The 17,372-nt window shown below is 55.7% G+C and overlaps 2 protein-coding genes across 9 annotated transcripts in view; one reads left to right on the plus strand and one right to left on the minus strand.

Moving 5' to 3' along the window:
* LOC117640103 (forkhead box protein J3-like) lies at window positions 1-5,521 on the minus strand. Of its 3 annotated transcripts, XM_034376366.1 has the most exons (7): window positions 5,418-5,521; window positions 4,550-4,727; window positions 3,777-3,882; window positions 3,536-3,659; window positions 3,286-3,453; window positions 3,010-3,190; window positions 1-2,920 (listed from the first exon to the last, which is right to left on the minus strand). In XM_034376366.1, exons 3-7 carry the CDS (start codon window positions 3,845-3,847, stop codon window positions 2,139-2,141), a joined length of 1,326 nt encoding a protein of 441 aa, XP_034232257.1. In that variant the 5' UTR covers window positions 3,848-3,882; window positions 4,550-4,727; window positions 5,418-5,521; the 3' UTR covers window positions 1-2,138. The 3 variants fall into 3 exon arrangements, with proteins under 3 accessions (XP_034232257.1, XP_034232249.1, XP_034232265.1); XM_034376358.1 differs by lacking the exon at window positions 5,418-5,521 and having other exon boundaries at window positions 4,550-4,958; XM_034376374.1 differs by lacking the exons at window positions 4,550-4,727; window positions 5,418-5,521 and adding an exon at window positions 4,195-4,496.
* Window positions 5,451-17,372, plus strand: part of LOC117640035 (serine/threonine-protein kinase tousled-like 2) — a 24,527-nt gene continuing 12,605 nt past the window's right edge. For 2 of the 6 annotated variants that reach the window (XM_034376230.1, XM_034376239.1), the window contains exons 1-3: window positions 5,452-5,922; window positions 8,105-8,162; window positions 8,781-8,866. In XM_034376230.1, coding sequence (XP_034232121.1) covers window positions 5,869-5,922; window positions 8,105-8,162; window positions 8,781-8,866 — 198 coding nt within the window. In that variant the 5' untranslated portion in view covers window positions 5,452-5,868. Of the gene's footprint in view, window positions 5,923-7,869; window positions 8,028-8,104; window positions 8,163-8,780; window positions 8,867-16,286; window positions 16,496-17,372 lie in introns of those variants that run through there. The other 4 variants (XM_034376257.1, XM_034376284.1, XM_034376275.1 and 1 more) reach the window with 4 other exon arrangements.

Below are 17,372 nucleotides of genomic sequence, written 5' to 3' on the forward strand. Positions count from 1 at the left end.
TTGAATTTTACATTTATTTCCAACTCGACAATTTAGCCTAAGAATGGCACAGAGAAGCCAATATTATTGAGCAAATGACTGAAGGAAAGCTAATAGGAACTAAGACAAAAGGTGGATATAACATACAGCGGTTGGGATAGTGACCAGAGTATGATCTCCAAAAATTAAACACAGGAACAATTGACAAGGTGCTGAAGGAAGACACAACAAGTTTTCAGGTACATTCTGCTGTAGTAGCCAATTGAAGGTTGCATGAGATCAGCGAATGCTGTGCATGGTAGTAAGACTAAAAAAGTTTTGAAACAAAACCAGAGAGCTGGGTAATAACATAGCAATTTCAATTCTACATTCAACACACAATGTGACGCTGAGCATGCTATGAAATGTATACAATGAACAATTTAGTGGAATCCAGAAGAATTTCACACAAAGCATAACGGTTCTCTAAGTAAATACTGCCTTAAAGCTCAATGCGTCTATTTCGTTATCCCATATCAGATTTAGTCTTGATTTGCAGAACATTTACAACTCAAAGCAGTATAAATACATAGTCAACAATCTGGTTGAAGGAAAAATGAGTATTCAATGCATGATACCTTGTACATGAAGAGCTAAACAACTACAATTAAATAAAATTCAAAGCTTAGTTACCACTAAAACAAATTACATAAGCACATTTAGAAAAAAAAAAATGTATTCTACAAGCCTGCCCACATTGAAAATTTTAAAAAGTAACTTAATCATTGGCCCTTGATTTATAACAACTAAAAAGGCATTGCACATTTTGAATTCAGAGAGTTAGAGGAGGGAAAGTTCTGAAATTCAACTAACATGAAGAGCGTGAGCACAAATAATATAGCAGAATTGGTACAGTACAATTAACAAACAAACCAAATCCCTACTTGGATTTGATTTGAGATAGTTGCGTGCCTCTTCACACTAACTGTGGTGACTGTGGAAGTAATATTGCACTAACATAAAGAGAACATAGTGACATTCTCCAGATCTTATTGATAAATCTATTATTGGTCACTGAACTTTCTTTTTAGAAATTAAAAAAGAAAGAAAGAAAGAAAGGGAAACCACAAGAGAAACAAACACATTAAGTACACACTCACAATTCCTTGAGGAACAAATAAACTTAGATGAAAATGCTAAGATATAAATAGAACAACATGGTTGATAAATAACTTTCCTGACAAACAAGCTTTCTTACACAACAAAGAAATGCTTTAATTCGCACTTCATTAAAAATAGCTTAACAATGGTAGTAAAAGTTAAGGTAACCACACAAGAGAATTGAATCTCAATCTATCACGATTTAAAATAGGAAAAATAAAAATAACAGCACATATGCTCAAAACTTCCTTACATTTGCGTACAATAGTAGAAGTGTAGATACTGTCTTTGAGACGGAAAATAACATGAAAATTCTTCAAGACAAATGGGAAAATTTTGATAGAAGATAGCCAATTTTATTGTTGCTTTGCAGACCACAAGGGTCTAAGTTTTGAGGCTGGACTTTCAACAAATGGCTCTGTCCAGCGTGAGCCTCCAGCTCTTGCCTAGCAAGCCGGATGAGCGTACAGGTGGTCCAGAGTCCGCGGCAGTACGGTTCATTCATGCGTTATGGTCAAGGTTTAAGCACACCGAGCCTACTGTCCACGCCGCCGTCAACAGACCCTAAACCAAGGTTTTCACTCTAATTGATGCTGAACTGATAATATGCTCTAACTTATCTAATATAATTTTTTTTTGTTTAAAAACAAAAAGAAAGAACAATCTGTGTAAAACAAATAATAGAGAAAACAACAAAGTTTAGACATCACAAGATAGGTAACACAATCATATAAATAGTCATCAATTGCGAATTTTAAACATGTTAAAGAGGAAAAATGTTTCTGAAACCATACCTCATTTTAAGATGATGACACAAAGTTACTCAGAAAATTAAACAAAATTTGAGGAAACATAACGATGGATTAAGTCTACAGAGGCCCAGTAACAATTAACAGTGTAAAGATTTGACAGTGGGGAAATGAGGTCTAAAGAAACAGTAACAGTATTCAGTCTTACACAATGAACACAACCAAACAAATGAGGTACATATCTAATTACAGTATTAATAACAATACATATTAGAGAGTGTTTTCCCAATTACAATCTACGCCACCATTTCTGAGCCATGAAGTTTGATGAGAAAAATTTCCTATCGAACCTGATGAGGGGTGTGTTGAAACAGGGGCACAATATCCATTGTTACTATATTGAGAACAATTATTGTTAACTTGCTGATGCATTTGTGGGTAATAATGAGATCCATACGATTTATACTGAACAGCTCTATTATCTGCACTAAAATAATTTGACTGGTTGTTGTAGTAATCCATCGGCTGCATCCAGCTTGAACTGTGTTGTGGTACGCTGGACTGCATATGATGGTGATTGGGCTGCAAATTATGAGAATTGCTTCCATAATAATGATTTTGTTCAGAATATGTTTGCAGTCCACAGCCTGAACTGAAGTTGCACTGATTTTCAAGATCACTGGATTGAAGCACTTGTGTCACATGTTTTGGTTCACAAACCACACGATTTTTATTTTGAGGTTCCTCTTCCATTAGTGTGGGGGAGTGCACCATCCCAGCAAGTGGAGCCTGTGTCTGCTCGTGCTGTGCACCAGAAGAGTATTTAGACACTGGCTCTTGTACATATTCACTTTGATCTCGAGTGCTGGCTGAGGTTTGATGAGATGAAACACTATCAGGGAAAGTGTTGCTTGCCTCCCCTGGAGACAATTCTCCTGGTGGGAGCATTCCATATTGTGACAGCAAACCAGTTAAAACAGCAGACAGCTCCTTTTCATCACATAAATCCAAGTCATCCACACAAGGTGTCTCCTCTGGCAAATTATCAAATGCTGCAAATGAAATGAAAATATTCTTTTTGATGAGTTTGCTTCTATGAAATTTTGCTCCATGACAGAAAGGAATGCAATATTTAATTTACCTTTAGTGTCTTCATTTCCATTAGCGGCACCGGTTGGGATGTTGTTCTGCACACAGCTTTCTAGAGTGCTATCTGATGTACCCTCATGCCCAGTATCTCCATTTGACGCAACAGCAGTATGTTGACGAGCAAAGTCACTGCTATTGCTGCTGCATTCAGGGCTATAGGGCGCAGGTAATTGCTGCAAAGACAAGTTTTCAAGGATGAGTTAATTACAAAATTAGAGTGCTAACACAACATCAAAATAAAATCCCAACAAGTATGATCAGATATTACCCTTCCCACAGCAGAGGCTGAGGATGGTTGACGTTTTTTTCGAGCAGCACCGTCAGAATTGTTGTAGTTGAAGTCAATAATCCAATAGCTTCCTTTGCCAGGATCATCTTTAGTACGTGATATTTTAGTGAAGCATTTGTTAAGAGATAGGTTGTGACGGATGGAATTCTGAAAATGGATTTGTTTGAAGAAAAATTATTTATTATGGAAAGATGGCAACTAATGATGACTAACACTAAAGGTGACTTACTTTCCATCCTGTTCCAATCGCTCTGTAGTATGGGAAAGCGTGAATAATATATTGATAAATTTCATTCAAAGTCATCTTCCCAGATGGGGCATTACTAATAGCAAGGCGTATGAGTGCAGCATAGCTGTAACACAGTTAATTATATCAGAAATTGGAAACACAACAAAACTGCGAGAGTGAAAGATAAGTAGAGTATAAGATAAGATAACATGGAACTGCTGAAAAACACTATAAGACAAACCTGTACGGAGGTTTTCCATCTTTGGAAGGACTGGCACCGCGGCTCATGATCCTTTGGTCCCCGTCAGCCATGAGATTCTTGTAACAGCGCCATTAAAACCACTAACCTATGAAAGCAAAATACAACTATTAAAAAAAAACACACATGCTAAGCAACTCAGATGAACTGTCCAGCAGTAGTTTATAGGTAGGCTATATTCATCTTGTTTGGAAGTTCATAGTCAAATCAATATTAATAGAGTAGACCTAAAAGACATGACCCAAAAGTCAAGATGTTTTATGGATGAACGCATAACAAATACATATTGTAAGCACTGAAATGATATGAACAAAAAAATGGGAGAAGGAACACTGGAAAGATGTAAGACCAAGAGTAAACAAAGAACACTGCTATAAAGTTTAAACCTGCCTTTCCTCACCATCAAAGGATTACAGAAAAAGGTTAGGACTGTGTATGACCCATATCGTTCGAGTGAATTCGTCTTTCAAACGGTCAGTGTTTTGTAAATTCAAAACAAAAAAAAGCAAAATACTTATAAAAAGAGAAGTTAATTGTTTCCAAACAAGCAGAAAAGGCTTGGGCAATACAACGAACGAAAGGGAACACCGCTCGCAAACAGCGCTCCTCGGTCACATCAATGCGAGGCATTTCACTGGCTTCTTGCTGGACTCCAATAATTCCACACTTCTATAATGCTTTGAAAAGAAATTCCCTATGCAATCCAGCCGTGAGCACTATCGAAATCACGATTTTCATTCACTCATTCAACTCACCTTTCGTTTGACAGATACAGATGATGAGAGAACTTCGTGCTTCTTCTTGACTTTTTCTTCTTGCTCTATTTTTTTCTCTCCACAGGTAGTGTCAGAAACTGGCCATTTCTGTATCTATTCGTTTTGATTTCGTCGAAGTCACAAATTTATTGGACCCTCTGATCGACATAGCACGGTTCTGGAAATTCGTGCCAGGGGCTAAATGAGCCAAAGCAAGCCGAGCACTCGGCGTGAGTGCGTTGTAAACAGGGATAACCTCAATCTACGGGGGGAGGGAGAGAGGTGGCGGTCGTCGGTCGTCAACCTGTGACCTTCCTGGCTTAAGCGACAGTTTGCTCTTAAAATTTTTTGTTATAAACAGTAAAACTCTTTTTTGCTGAGCTCTCAAAAATACGCGCCCTGAGAAAAATTTCAATTTTGAAAAAGTCAATCCGAAAATACGGAATATACCTGTCAGTAATTCCCTCTATCAACTCCAATTATCATGCCTCCGGTGTCATCGTGAACAAACACTACGGGTGGACATACATTCACATCGACATAGACACGTCTCAAATTACTCTCCCCAGTTCCCTATTACATGTGCGGAAAAGACGTTGAGCGATAAGTGGTTCGTAAGCCACCGAGATACTATCAGGCGGATCGCTTGTCACTTCTTTCCGAGTGATTCCCCCTGCTCAGGTGGGAACTTGGCGCAGTTGTCAGTTCCACGCCACTCATGCCGATCTTTGGGTTGAGCTGGAATTTCAAGGGAAATCCAGTCGCTAGAGTGTGTGTTCTAAGTTTACTTTGCTCCCTTTCGCCTTTCATCGTCTCCGTGTCGCTTGTCCGCTCGTTGCGCTCGGCTCGCCTCGCACGCGCCCCCTACCGTAGTACAACACCATTCACGCGGGGGATCCAACCCGCTGCCGCTGCCCAGTCCGTTCCGTTCCGTTCCGTTGCCGGAGCAGCGCTGCCGCTGCCGCCGCGAGCTGCGAGCAGAGGATTGCAAATTGAGCCGACGGGCCTTGTCTTTGTTTCGGCTACGCCCACCGTTAAAGTATTTCGGCAACGCTCTCGTCGTGTTTATTTTGCCAAAGAGTGTTTGCACCAGTGCCCGGTGATTACAACAATGCTTTGTTGCATACGTGTCTGAAGATTGGCTACTATGTGCATTTACGGTGGGAGGTAGCATGCAGTATTAATATTTAATCGGCGAAGTTGGCAGGCGTCCGCCATGTTTTAAGGCTGTGAGTCGGGCCTAGGTTTAATTTTGTAAAGTGATTGGTGATTTGTGGCCTGCTGTAGTGTTTTGTGTCTAGTTGACATGGTAGAAACGAATGTGGTGCGGTGATCGAGCTTTGGATTATCCCAACCTCAGCATTTCCAAGGAGGTGAGTGAGACCGACTTGTTTCCATCCCTTGCAGGCCTTTAGCCTTTAGCCTCTCGGTTGCGCTGCCGTCTTTTGGCAGATTTTCCTTTCATTACTATATGTACAGATCCGAGATTAGCTTCCTGTGGTTCCTTTTAACCTGAAGAATGTAATTCGGGCCGTGGAGTGTTTTTCGTTTTTATCTGAGCTTCGCGCAACGAGGCCGAGAGCCATCCTTAGGCTGTATAACCACAAGCTAAATAGTGAATGGCCGAGGTTGGGACGAGCCGACCCGAGGATGGCCGTAACCTAAACGGTGCCATGAAGGCCCATATAGGTAGGCTGTATATTTAGTTTTTTTTGTGTAGTAACTGTTCCGTCCTGGAGAGCTTCAAAATGGACTGTTTTCTGTGCCAACTATGTGCGGTGGGCAGTTCAGCAACAGCAAATTGTAATTCAATTATTTGGGTATCAATTCAGTTTCACTTGGGCAGGGGCTGGCTGAAAGGTATATTTTTTATAGATGGTGGATTTTAATCTTTTTGTGGTCATACTAGATATTCCAGTCAAATGAGATCCCAGAGCACGACTAAATTTTTTTGCATGCATTGACTGTGCCTGTTGCTACTTTTCAAACTGGCAGAAAATACTTTTGTTTCTTGAAATTGGCCCCAATAAATTTCAGACTACAATTTAAGTGACGTATAGTGTACAGAATGTTTGTTTTTATTGATATAGTGTCAACTTAGCAAGTGAGGTATTAATGAAGAAACTATTAAGATCCTGGTTTTCAGTGCAGATATTACGCAGTTTCAAACAATTTAATATTTGTGCTAAAACCATTCCAACTACACATTCTTTGTATTTACTTAAATCTATCTATTTCATGTCTATGTCCTGACCTGTTTTGACCTCACTATCATGTGTTCCGTCTGATCATGAGTGTTTTGCTTCTCAATCAGTCTCAAAAATATGAATGAGTGCTATTTTTAAAGCTGTGGCATTTTATCTAATTTTCCAGTTTTTTGTTTGTTTTTTTTTTTTTTTTTTTTTGTGTTTTGGAAAGGGGAGGGAGGAGGTCAATTGTGCATTTTTCTGTCCAGTTTCTACCCAATCCTAACCAAACTTTTTTCAATATGTCGCATTTAAATTCACTAATACGTTGTACTGTAAATTTGACTTGTAGCTTCATCATTTTTAGTTGTGTTCACTGCTTGTTTCTTGTTTGATGAGATCAATATTTTGAATTTAGCTTTTGATTGTTTCTTTTATTCTCATTCAAAAGGATTTTTTGTCTTTTGCCAGTCATTGATTTTTTAAAAGATGTCATTCTCAATCATTTGGGATTTAAATAAATTCCAGCAATTTTCATTTATTTCCTTGATGTTTAAAATGTCCTTGAAAATGTTAAAATTTTGCTTATGCTGTCTCTCCCTTTTCAAAATGTTCATTCATTTTTCACCAATAAAGCCACTCAGCTGAAAAGAAAGAGGGGGCAGGGGCTAGGAAATATTTGCTCAAAGTCTAAGGACTTCTTGGGTTTTTGTTTTGTTTATTCTTGTAGTAGCCGGTTGAAAACAACAAAAATATTTTCATGAGGTAATTTTCTCAGCATGGTGGTGTTGATCAGCAGACTCTTCATTGACTTGGTTTATCAGCATAGTCTCTTGAAGATAACATTTGTTAATTGGACCAAGAGATGACAAATTATTTTTGACAGTAGCCCAACAAGCGCCTTCCCATGAGAGTACATTTGTCCTACACTGCAAAAATGGTTCTAGGTTTTCCCAGGAAGCCTACAGCAAGGGCATAGGCGATTTCCAGGGAGTTCCTGGGAAAAACTAGGAACCTTTTTTGCCATGTATGATTCAGAGGTCTAAGGTTTCCCTGCTTTCTATTTTCTCTTCTCTCCTGGAAATTGTCCTGGAATTGCCATTCCGACCTTGAATGTGATTTTCACCGCTGCAGTTGCATCCCACCCGTGCTGTCGCGCAACCCCGAGCTGCAGACTGATTCCTAACGGTGCCTCGTCGCTACTTCTCTCTCGCACCCCTTCGGGCCTTCGGGACGCCCCATGAGTGCGAGTGGGACAGAACGAGGGCGAGGCTGCACTGCTTACACTGCAGGTGGCGCCCCCATCCCATCCAGACCCCCTGCCTTGTCCTTGTGCTCGCCGTACTCATGCCCGTCTCTCCGTCCGCAGGTTGCCAATGGGGTGCAAACTGACGGGATGACCGAGACTTGCTGGAATGCAGGAGGTGGTGAGTATCCGACGCGTCCTGAGGCTCCGTCCTCGCGGCGGCAGGACGGGCAGGAAGTAGATAATATATTGTGTGGCCGGCCGGTCGGGTCGCCCGCCTGGGCAGCCGTCCTGGGCATTGGGCGCAACGCCACGGAGGCCGCGAGGCACCGCGAGGCTGTCCGTCGGACTCGAAGCCGACAGGGCAGGCCGACACCGCGTGCGCAGTGCGCTAGCTGCGCTAGCAGTGCGGTGCCCGGCCGTGCGTTGATAACGCGTCTCCATTTCGCGGGTCGTCGCAGAAGCGCGTGACTCACGTTGCGGGTTTGCTCTTTGTCGGGCCGGGTCGGCACGCGGCCACGCCAAGGGCCACGCGGCATGCCCAGGGCATGATGCCCTTACTGCTTGCGTTGCTGGCGCTGCTGTGGACGTATGTACGCGCCTACTACGCGGAAGCGCTCCTTGACCGGGACGGCTTCGCCGGCTTCGGGAAAGCGAGCGCGCAAGCATGGGGATAGTGTTCCTGAAGGGGCCTTGATGGTTTCGGATGGGCCGTCGACGTGCACACGATGCGGGGGCTCGACGACGACGTCCTCGAGGGGGTGGTTTCGGTCTGCTCATGTTGGCACTGTGTTTGCAGGCGCTGTCGTGAAAATGGAGCACTTCCAACCGGCGCTGGACCCTCGCAAGCAGGAACTCTTGGAAATGCGTTTCACCGGGGCCAAGGTGGGTGCTGTTCGTTTTGCAGACTCGTCGTGGATCGATTCGGTAGCCGGCGGCAAAGACGCTGCCGAGGCTCTGAAGCGGCCTGTACGGGTATACGCTGGCTGGCCATGTTAGGTCCACGCCAGGTTGCCAGGTCCGCCCGCCGGACAGGGCGGGGCGGTGGACGATGTCGCGTTGACTCAGCAACCCCCCCCTCCCCCTTCTCCCCTCCCACTTCTAGGTCACGTGATCCTACATCGCATCATGCAGCCATCATGGGGACCTCGTCTTGCACGCCTTCTCCGACGCGGTGCTGCGCGCATGCATGCGTCCCCCTTCTCCCCCGCGAGCTTTTCGTTCGTTCAATGACGTCAGTGCGTGGCCAGGGCCGCAGCGTAAAGCACGGTTTGAGCCGCGAAGCCGCGAAGCTGTCTGCTCGCCGAAGTTTAGCGACTGCCTGTCTGTCCGCCTGCCTGTGCGGCTGGTGCGGCTGCCGAGTGGAGTGACACTGGGTCGATGCCAAGTGGTGCCCGGGTGCGTATTTTGCCGTCCGCGCGCGGCCGCGGTCCCTGCCTTTCCTTTTCGGATCGTGAGTCCACTCTGCTTCCGCCCTGGGGCGTTATCCGGAGTGCGAGGCCCAGCTGCTGCAGGCGGGCCTGCCACGGCCCGGCCTCTGTAACTTGACGACGGGGAAGGACCCCGAGGTGACGGTGGCGGCGACCAAGACGTGCCAGAGGAGGGGACATCGCCGTGCCGCCGCCGCCGAGGACGTGCTGCAGGGATAGGACCACGAGGACGTGCTGAAGGAGGCAAACCGCGGCGGCGGGATGCTGGTGGCGTGAAGGGGCTTTTGGTGATTTACGCCTCGGCCCCCATGAAGCTCGAGTCGAACCGAACCGGGCCGTGGCGAGCCGGGCGGGGCACAGCGGGCACGGCACGGCACACGGCAGGGCATGGCTGCTGCTACGCAGAGTGAGGGCGCCCTGCCCCGCCCGCCCTGCCCCAGTGCGGCGCAAGTCTGCGCGGTGCGGCGCGGTGCGGCGCGTCCCCGACAGCACTCACACAAACACGCGCTCTCTCACACACACACTCTCAGACTCTCACACACAAGCAGCGGGCCAGCCAGTGCGAGCGAGCAGAGCCCAGCCCAGCTCAGCCCAACCCAGCGACTCGGGCCGAGGCGCGAGCCCCGCAACCCGGCCGCCAGGCGAGCGCAGCGGGACTGCCTAGCTCCACGGCGCCCCCCGCACGGGCCGCGCGCCGTGGCCGCGCCGCCATGGCTGCCGAGCCCGGCCCAGGCCTGGCCGCGAAGCCGCGCCGCGAAGCGCTGCAGTCCAACGTAATGCCGCCGCGTGGCGCCGCGCTCTCGCTCTCTCTCGCACTTGCAGCGCGCGGGTTGGTGCGATCGGCGTGCGGTGTCGTGGCACTCCGGCACTCGCAAGGCGCTGGAGCGCTTTAGGTTAGGAATCGATGTCTGGCTGTGCCGCTGTGTGCCTCCGGCCTCCGCCGCTCGAGGGGAAAAGTTTTATTTTTGGGGCCCGGCGGCAAAGGAGTATCTGGCGGAGGTGCATCGCGGGTTGCGTGGGTTTTGCTTGGTGCCTGCTCAGCACCTCCCTCCTTTCCCCGTCCCCCTCCCCCCTTTTCGTCGGCTGGCCGTTGACTCGCGTTCCGGTTTTCCGGCGGCCAAGTCCGCGTGTCCGCGAGCAGGCTCGAAAGGGGCCTCGATCGGAACTGCGTCGCAGCGGGACGGCCCCCCTGCCCGTTTCCGCCTCGTGGTTGCGGCCCGGTCCCTCCCTGTGTCGCATTGTGCCCCCCCCCCCCCTCCCGACATACGCCCCGCAGTACACGCTGCTTTGCCAGATTGATAAGATAAATGTTAACTTTGCGAAGAGACGGCGGTGACACGTTTTTGTGACGCGCTGCTCCGGCGCTCTTGGACGGTGGCGGCGTGTGAGCTGGCGGTGCTCTGCTACGGCCCCCACGGCCCCGCGGATCGCCGCATCCTCCTTTGAGGACGGACGGGATAAGGTGTGGCCTCGGCCGACCTCGGCGGGGCCGTGCTGGCCGTGCCGGCCGTGCCTTGCTGCCTAGCCAGGGCTCAGGGCTCGGGGTTAGGGCCGTAGGGCGCCCCGTGCTGGCCGCGGCGCGCTGTAGCGCTGTAGCGGCGTGGGGCCCAGACTCCCGTGCCACGGCTGGGCGCGCTGGGCGGGTGCCGTGAGTGCGGAAGGGGAAGGCCTTCGGGGTGAGGCCCGCGATAAGGACGGGTTGGGCTCAAGGGCCGGGGTGCGCGGCGCCGAGGACCAAAGCCCCACGTCCTATGTGTTTGCCATCCCGCGTTTTCCCGTGTCCTCATGTCCGGGGCCGATCTTTAGAAAACGTCACCTCGCACCCCTTCTGCGAAGCCGTGTGCAGATAACTGGGACCTGCGCTGCATGTGGGGTTGGCGGCGGCGCCATGGCGGCCGGAAGGGCCTAGGCCGGGCAGGCCCGCCTCGACGACGGCGTCGCTTGCTCGCTCGTCGCCGTGCCGACCGAATGTGTTGCGGGAACCGAGTGCCCCCACGGATATGGGGCACCCCGGGCCGGGCCCCGCGCTGGGCCCCGGGCACCCCCAGTGCTTGACGCGGGGTTGCCAGATTGCACGGGGAAGGGGATGCGGCGGGGCTGCTCTGTTCGCTGTCACCCCTCCCCCTCTCTCCTTCCTTCCCTTCTTCCCGCGGGTGCCGCGACGCGACGCTACGCGACGCCCAGCAGTCCCAGCACACCGCCCGCCTAACAGGATGCGACGCCTGACTCCCGCGACGCCCCCATCCCATCCCCGAGGTAAAGGAGTGTAGGATCTGGAGGGGCGTTCGGCGGCGCGGTTCGGCGAGGCTCTCTAGGGGTGGCGGCGTGGGGGCGGCACGCCCCGGCTCGCCCCGGCCCGCCCTCCGCGAGGTTCGTGTTGCCTTGGGCTCGCCGTGGGCTTGCCTTGGGCTGGGCCCTCTTCGAGCCTCTTGATGTCCTGCCTGGCCGGGTGTCCGTGGCGCTGTTGGCACACCACACCACACCCAGCCCCACACTAAGTCGTGCCCTGCGCAGCCCTGCGTGGCGTGCCTCGCCACCCCTTCCTCTCCCCTCCCCTTCACCTCCCCCTTCACCTCCCCTCTCGCCCTCCGCATCGACCGTCCCGCCCCGCCCCGCCCTTCGCCGCGCTGCCGCTCCGGTTTGCGGTAGGTTGACCGGGCTGGTTGGCAGTTTGGCGGAGATGGCAGCTTTTGGGAGAGCAGCTCTCTGCCGGTGCACGGGGCGTAGCCATGGGCGTAGCGCAGCGCTGCGGGAGCCCTGAAGCCCCGAGGGCCGGGACCTCGCAGTGGTGCCAACGCCGTGGCCGAGGTGTGATGTTGGCTCGACGTGCAGTCTGGTAGACCGAGTCTACAGGTTGAAGGGGTTGCGCTGGTTGGCGGTGCTGCGCCTTGAGAACCCTGGGCTGGTAAGCGGAAGGGCGTGTACACTGTGCACACCGTATCTAGCGGGCCGCTGCACCGCGGCGCCATGAGCGGCCGCCATGACAGTGGCCAGGAAGCCAAGGGGACGCGGAGCGCGGAGTGGCGCCGCGGTGCAGCGCAGCGGCAGGGTCGGCCAGTCCGCGGGGCTCTGAGGAGCGGCGGAGCGGCGGAGCGGCGCGGAATGTACCAGAACACAAGGCAGGACACGTTGCCGCACGGGACGCCCGCCCATTGCCCAACCCTCCCTGCTGCCTGCCGCCCTGCCTGCCGCCCTGCCTGGGCAATGCTGGGCTTGGCTGAGCTCTAAGCGCGCAGGGCCCAGCAGGGCTGCGCAGGGCGACGCAGGCCCGGCCCGTCCACTGTTTGGGAGTAGCCTACATTTCCGCGTGTGCTGATCGATCGTCTTGCCTCCCCTCCCCTCCCACTCCCCCTCGCCACCCTACCCTCCCCGCCGCACCCCTCCCCCGCATTTCACCACTCTCCTCCTTTTCCCCTTGCCTGAATTTCCCCTCCTTCCCCCCCCCTTCCCCTCTCGGCCCTTCACCGCGTCTCCCCCTCTGCCCCCTGCCGGCAGTCTTGCAGATGTCTCGGTTTGGCGTGGTGTAGCGTGGCAAGGCGTGGTATGCAGCGTGGCATAGCGTAGCGGGCCGGAGCTGCAAAGGCTGGACGGGCCGAGCTGCAAAGGCGGAGCGTCGAGCGCGGAGCGGCGGAGCGGGGCCAGGACGTCATCCTCTGCGCCGCGAGCCTTCCGCGAGCCACGAGCCGCGCGACCCCAGGACCTGTGCCTCTCCCTCCAGGACCAGCCGGACGGCGGCCTCGCGCGTGAGTGTGAAAGCATCGGGTATCGGGTGCAGTCACTGTGTCCGTCTGCATCAACATGATAGGCTAGCCCCGGCATGATCCTCTGCGGCGCGGTAGTTTAAATGGCCGGCGTCGTCTGTCCCTCGACGCGGTGCTCGACGCGGTGCTCGACGCCGCGTCGTGACGTTTGCGCGATAAAGGCTGGCCGATCGGCCTAGGCGACGCGCTACGTCACGTCGACCGCGGCGCGGCGGTGCGCGGCAGGCAGCTGATAGTCGCGGCCTGGGCCGCGGGGGCCGCGGGGCGTGGGGCTGCGTGGGGCGTGGTGGCAGTCGTCACGGATCGCGATGCGACATTGTCGGGCGAGGCGCGGAGTGGCGGCTGCTCCTGCGCCCTTCCCCGCGCCTCTCGCCACGCCCCGCCAGGACGCTTCGAGGACCCGCATAGCCCCGCTGGTTCACCGCTCGGCACCTCCCTCCCCGCGGGCCCTGCCGGCCCGGACCCGCTCCACTCGACTCGGCGCCTTGCTGCGCGCTGCGCCGCCATGTTGGTACAGTCCGAGTGGAATGCGACTGCCTGTGAGGGGGCGGTGGCGCGGCGGTGGCGCGGGGCCCGTGCCGTGCTTTGCTCGGTCAGCGGTGCTCGCGGAGTGACTCTTGGGGCAGCCTGTACCGAGCTGTGTGCTCTGCCTGTCCCCACCAGTCCCTCCCTTCCACCCTCCCCCCGCGGGGCCTCCGCGCCACGCGGCACTAGATCCCAGCAGCCCCCCTCCCCCTCTTGCCCCTCTTGCTGACCGGCCGAACCCTTTCACGCACAGTCCCTTCTCTTCAACCACCGCCACCCACCAGACTCGTCCTGGGGGCTCCCCAAAGGGTCATCGCGGCCATAGGCCGTAGGGCGTAGCAAACGCACACGGCCCCTGGAGCGGGCTAGAGCGGACCAGCCGACGGACCAGCGGACCCCCCGGGGCGAGGGGCAGGGCGGCAAGGTGCGGGGGCGGCGACTGGCGTTGCGTGCTGCGCGTTTTCGGCCGGATCGGCGATTGGGTCGGACAGACAGCGGGCTGTGCGGCTCCGAGGAAAGTGAATCGTGGCGCGCGGGGCAAGGCGGCGCTGGCAGCGGAAAATTCCCGTTGTCGGCGAGGCTGGCCGCGCAGGCCGCCGTCGTGGTTTGGTCGCGGGCCTAGGGCTGGGCCCGTTGGCCCGTTGGGCCGCTTACCGCTGCTAGGCCGCGCGGACCGTGCAGCCAGGCAAGGCCTAGAGGCAGGCCGGGCCTGTGGCCGGGCGGCACACTGTGTGGCGGCGGCGCGGCAGTGCGGCCGTCCGCGGGGGCCTGTCGTGCGCCGCGCCTCTGGCTGCCGCGCCGGGACTGGGACTGGGGCCCCGCGCCGTGGCTTTGGCCCACACCGACGCGGCACCGCGCCCCACGCCCCGCGCCCCACGCCACCGCCACGCGGAGTGGAGCGGCGCGGCGCGGCGGCAGCCTCCCGATCAGCTGACTGCGCGGTGGGGTGGGGCGGAGCAGGCGGAGCAGTGTTGTGGAGGCGCGCGGCGCGCGCGGCGGCGGGGTGAGGCGGGGGTCGCGGCGCGGAGTGCGCAGAGTGGGGGAACCGCGGGGGGAGGTGGAGGGGGGGGGGTGTAGTAGCGAGCTGGTGAACGGGCAGGAGAGGGGGTGGGGGCAGCGCTCGCTCCACTCACAAGGCGTGAGAGGGAGAGGGAGAGTGAGGTAGTGAGTGGATGGCTGGTTGGCTGGGTAGATAGATGGCTGGATGGCGAGTAGAATTTTGATAGAGTATTTTTGTTGTGGCTGTGAGAGTGTATTTTGGCACTCGGTGGCCCCGTGGTGACGGCCGGCGCGCTGGCGACGCGGCCGATTGCGTCCTCGGCGGTCGATTGGGGATCTCGATTAGTCGACAATCGAAGTGCAAACGGGGCAGGCGAGGCGCTGCCGGCGCTGCCTGTACTTCCGTTTTGCGTACACTCGCTGTGCGCTACTGTACGTAGCGGTACAGTGGCTCGGTGCAGTGCGAGTCGATAGTGGCGCCGCGGCCAGTATCGCCGCCTGAAAGCCTGAAAGCGTGTAGTACCGATAGCGGGGCAAGCAGGTCACGGGTACGCGCGGTACGCCTGTCCAAGGCCGTCGAGGCCACGGGGTTTGGGGCGGTTGGGGGTTGTTGGACGATGACCGTCCAGGGGGACGAAGACGGTGATGTGTTGGCGAGGTGCTCGCTCGCGCGCGGTGTTTGCGCCTGGAGACAGAGGCCGGTCATCCCAGTGCAGCTGCAGCGCAGTGCACCCCGCGGGTGCCTCTGGCGTGCCTCTGGCTGGGCTGGTCGGGTTGAGTGTCGGCGCGGCGAGACTGCGAGACTCACCACGCACCATGACGTTTTTCATGACACACCGTTTAGCGTTTACGGTCTAGGATGGCGTTCCGGACCTTCCGGACTAGAGGCAGCTTGCCTAGAAACAGTCGAAAGGGAGGGCGGCGCCAGGCGTGGCGAGGCGTGGCGTGCCATTCCTTGTTCGCGTAGTGGCGTGGCGTGGCGTGCCGCTTGCAGTGACGGCAGTGCGCGGCGCGGCACGGCACGGCGAGCACACCGAGGTTGCGTGGAGTGTGCGAGGGGAGCGGGGCGAGGCGGGAGAGGGGGAGGGAGCAGCCGATCCTAGCCGATCCTGGGCCGAGCCGGGCCGAGTTGAACCGAGTTGCTCTCACCCCGTCAGTCAGTGAGCGTGAGGCTCTCTTCTCTTCCGCGCCCCTCCGCGCCGTCGCCGTCGCCGCTGCCCGGCCCTCTCTCGGCCCCTGGCTCCGCGCTGCGCCGCCGCGCCTCGCCGCCGTGCCTCGCCGCCCCGCCCCGCCAGTCCCGCGTTGCCCCGGGAGCCCCGCGCAGGCCCGCGCAGGCCCGCGGCAGTGCCGGAGGGAGTCCTACGGAGTGGAGCCACTGCCGCAGCAAGGCAGCAAGGCCCTGGCCGCCCTGGCCAGGCAGCGCGGCCCGAAGCCCGGCCCAGTCCCAGCTGTTGTGGTGCGCTGTTGCCGGCTGGTGCACCCCGCCCGCCCGGCCCTCCCCCGTGCGGCCCCGCCGTCCCTCCGCGGCCCCGTCCAGGGCCCCCGCGGGTCCCCGCGCGCTGCTCTGACGTGTTGCCATGGAAACGTGAGGCTAGGCTCGGAGCCCTACGGTGCCCCATGCCATGTTCCGCGTGCTCCCCAAGCAGGACCTCATGCTGGACCTCTTCGCGGCGCACCGACCGCACCTGCAGGCTCTGCAGGCAACCCCGGCCTCTGCCTCAGCACCGCCTGCAGCGCCCGCGACGCCCCAGCGCTCGGTCGGCTCGGCCAGACAGACCCGCCTCGGCGCCCCGTTCACGGTATGGATGGTACAGTATGCCCCGGCAGGCCCCGGCAGGCCCCGGGCTCGGGCTGCTCGGGCACTGCGACGAGCCCGGCGGACGGCATCTCAGCTCGGAGCGGTCAAGGCCTCTCCGGAATTTTTCTTTTTGTGATGCTGGAAATTGCGTAACAGCCCGGGGGGTTGGTTGGAACTGGCTGCTGGGACGGGGGTACCGGGAGGGAAGGTCCGGGGGCCGTAGCTGCGGCAGCGAGCACAAGGAGCCGCTCGGGGCTCCCCCGCCACCCCCGCTCGCCCTCTGGCCACCCTAGCAGCCTGCGACCCGCCCCCGCCAACGCTCCGCGCACCAGTCTACCTTATTGACCCACCTCAGTCTCTAGATAGAATGTGTGCCGAGCCGCGCACCAACAGTTTTCCTGAGTGAGTTTTTGATCGTTGAGTCGCCCCGCCCCGCCCCATCCTTCCCCGCCGCGGCGACGCTGCGACGCGGCAACAGCGCCAAGGCCTGCCGTGCCGTCGTCGTCCCCGTGGGGAGGGATGTGATCACACCTGTACGGCCACGCCATCTTAGGGGTCGTCCACAAACGAGGGTCCTCGTTGCGGCGCGGCCCGGGTCGGCCCGGGTCGGCCGGGTGGCAGTATTGCGGCGTCGAGGACCACGACGATGACAATACCGACAGGGCCGACAGGGCTGCGAGGGGTCGTCATGGCTACCGACCACTGGAAGCCGGGCGGGCCGGGACGACGTGGAAGGCGACGGTCGGCAGCACGGCCTTTTCCTGCACCTCGATCGCGTCGTGCAGCCGTCGCAGCACTCGCATCCTGGCCTCCCTGCGTAGCCCTGCCGGGCCGGTAGCACGGGTAGCACCACACTCCGAGGTAGTATATGTAGGCTT

The sequence above is a fragment of the Thrips palmi genome, unplaced genomic scaffold, assembly GCF_012932325.1.
Source record: "Thrips palmi isolate BJ-2018 unplaced genomic scaffold, TpBJ-2018v1 HiC_scaffold_1, whole genome shotgun sequence".
Classification (NCBI taxonomy): domain Eukaryota; kingdom Metazoa; phylum Arthropoda; class Insecta; order Thysanoptera; family Thripidae; genus Thrips; species Thrips palmi.

Bases quoted from the DNA above. Each gene is read 5' to 3' on its own strand.
- LOC117640103 (XM_034376366.1), bottom strand. From the start codon at position 3,847: ATGGCTGACGGGGACCAAAGGATCATGAGCCGCGGTGCCAGTCCTTCC. The intron at 3,660-3,776 runs GTTTGTCTTATA...ACTGTGTTACAG, and splicing joins GATGGAAAACCTCCGTACAG to CTATGCTGCACTCATACGCC. The intron at 3,191-3,285 runs GTAATATCTGAT...TTGTCTTTGCAG, and splicing joins CAGCCTCTGCTGTGGGAAGG to CAATTACCTGCGCCCTATAG.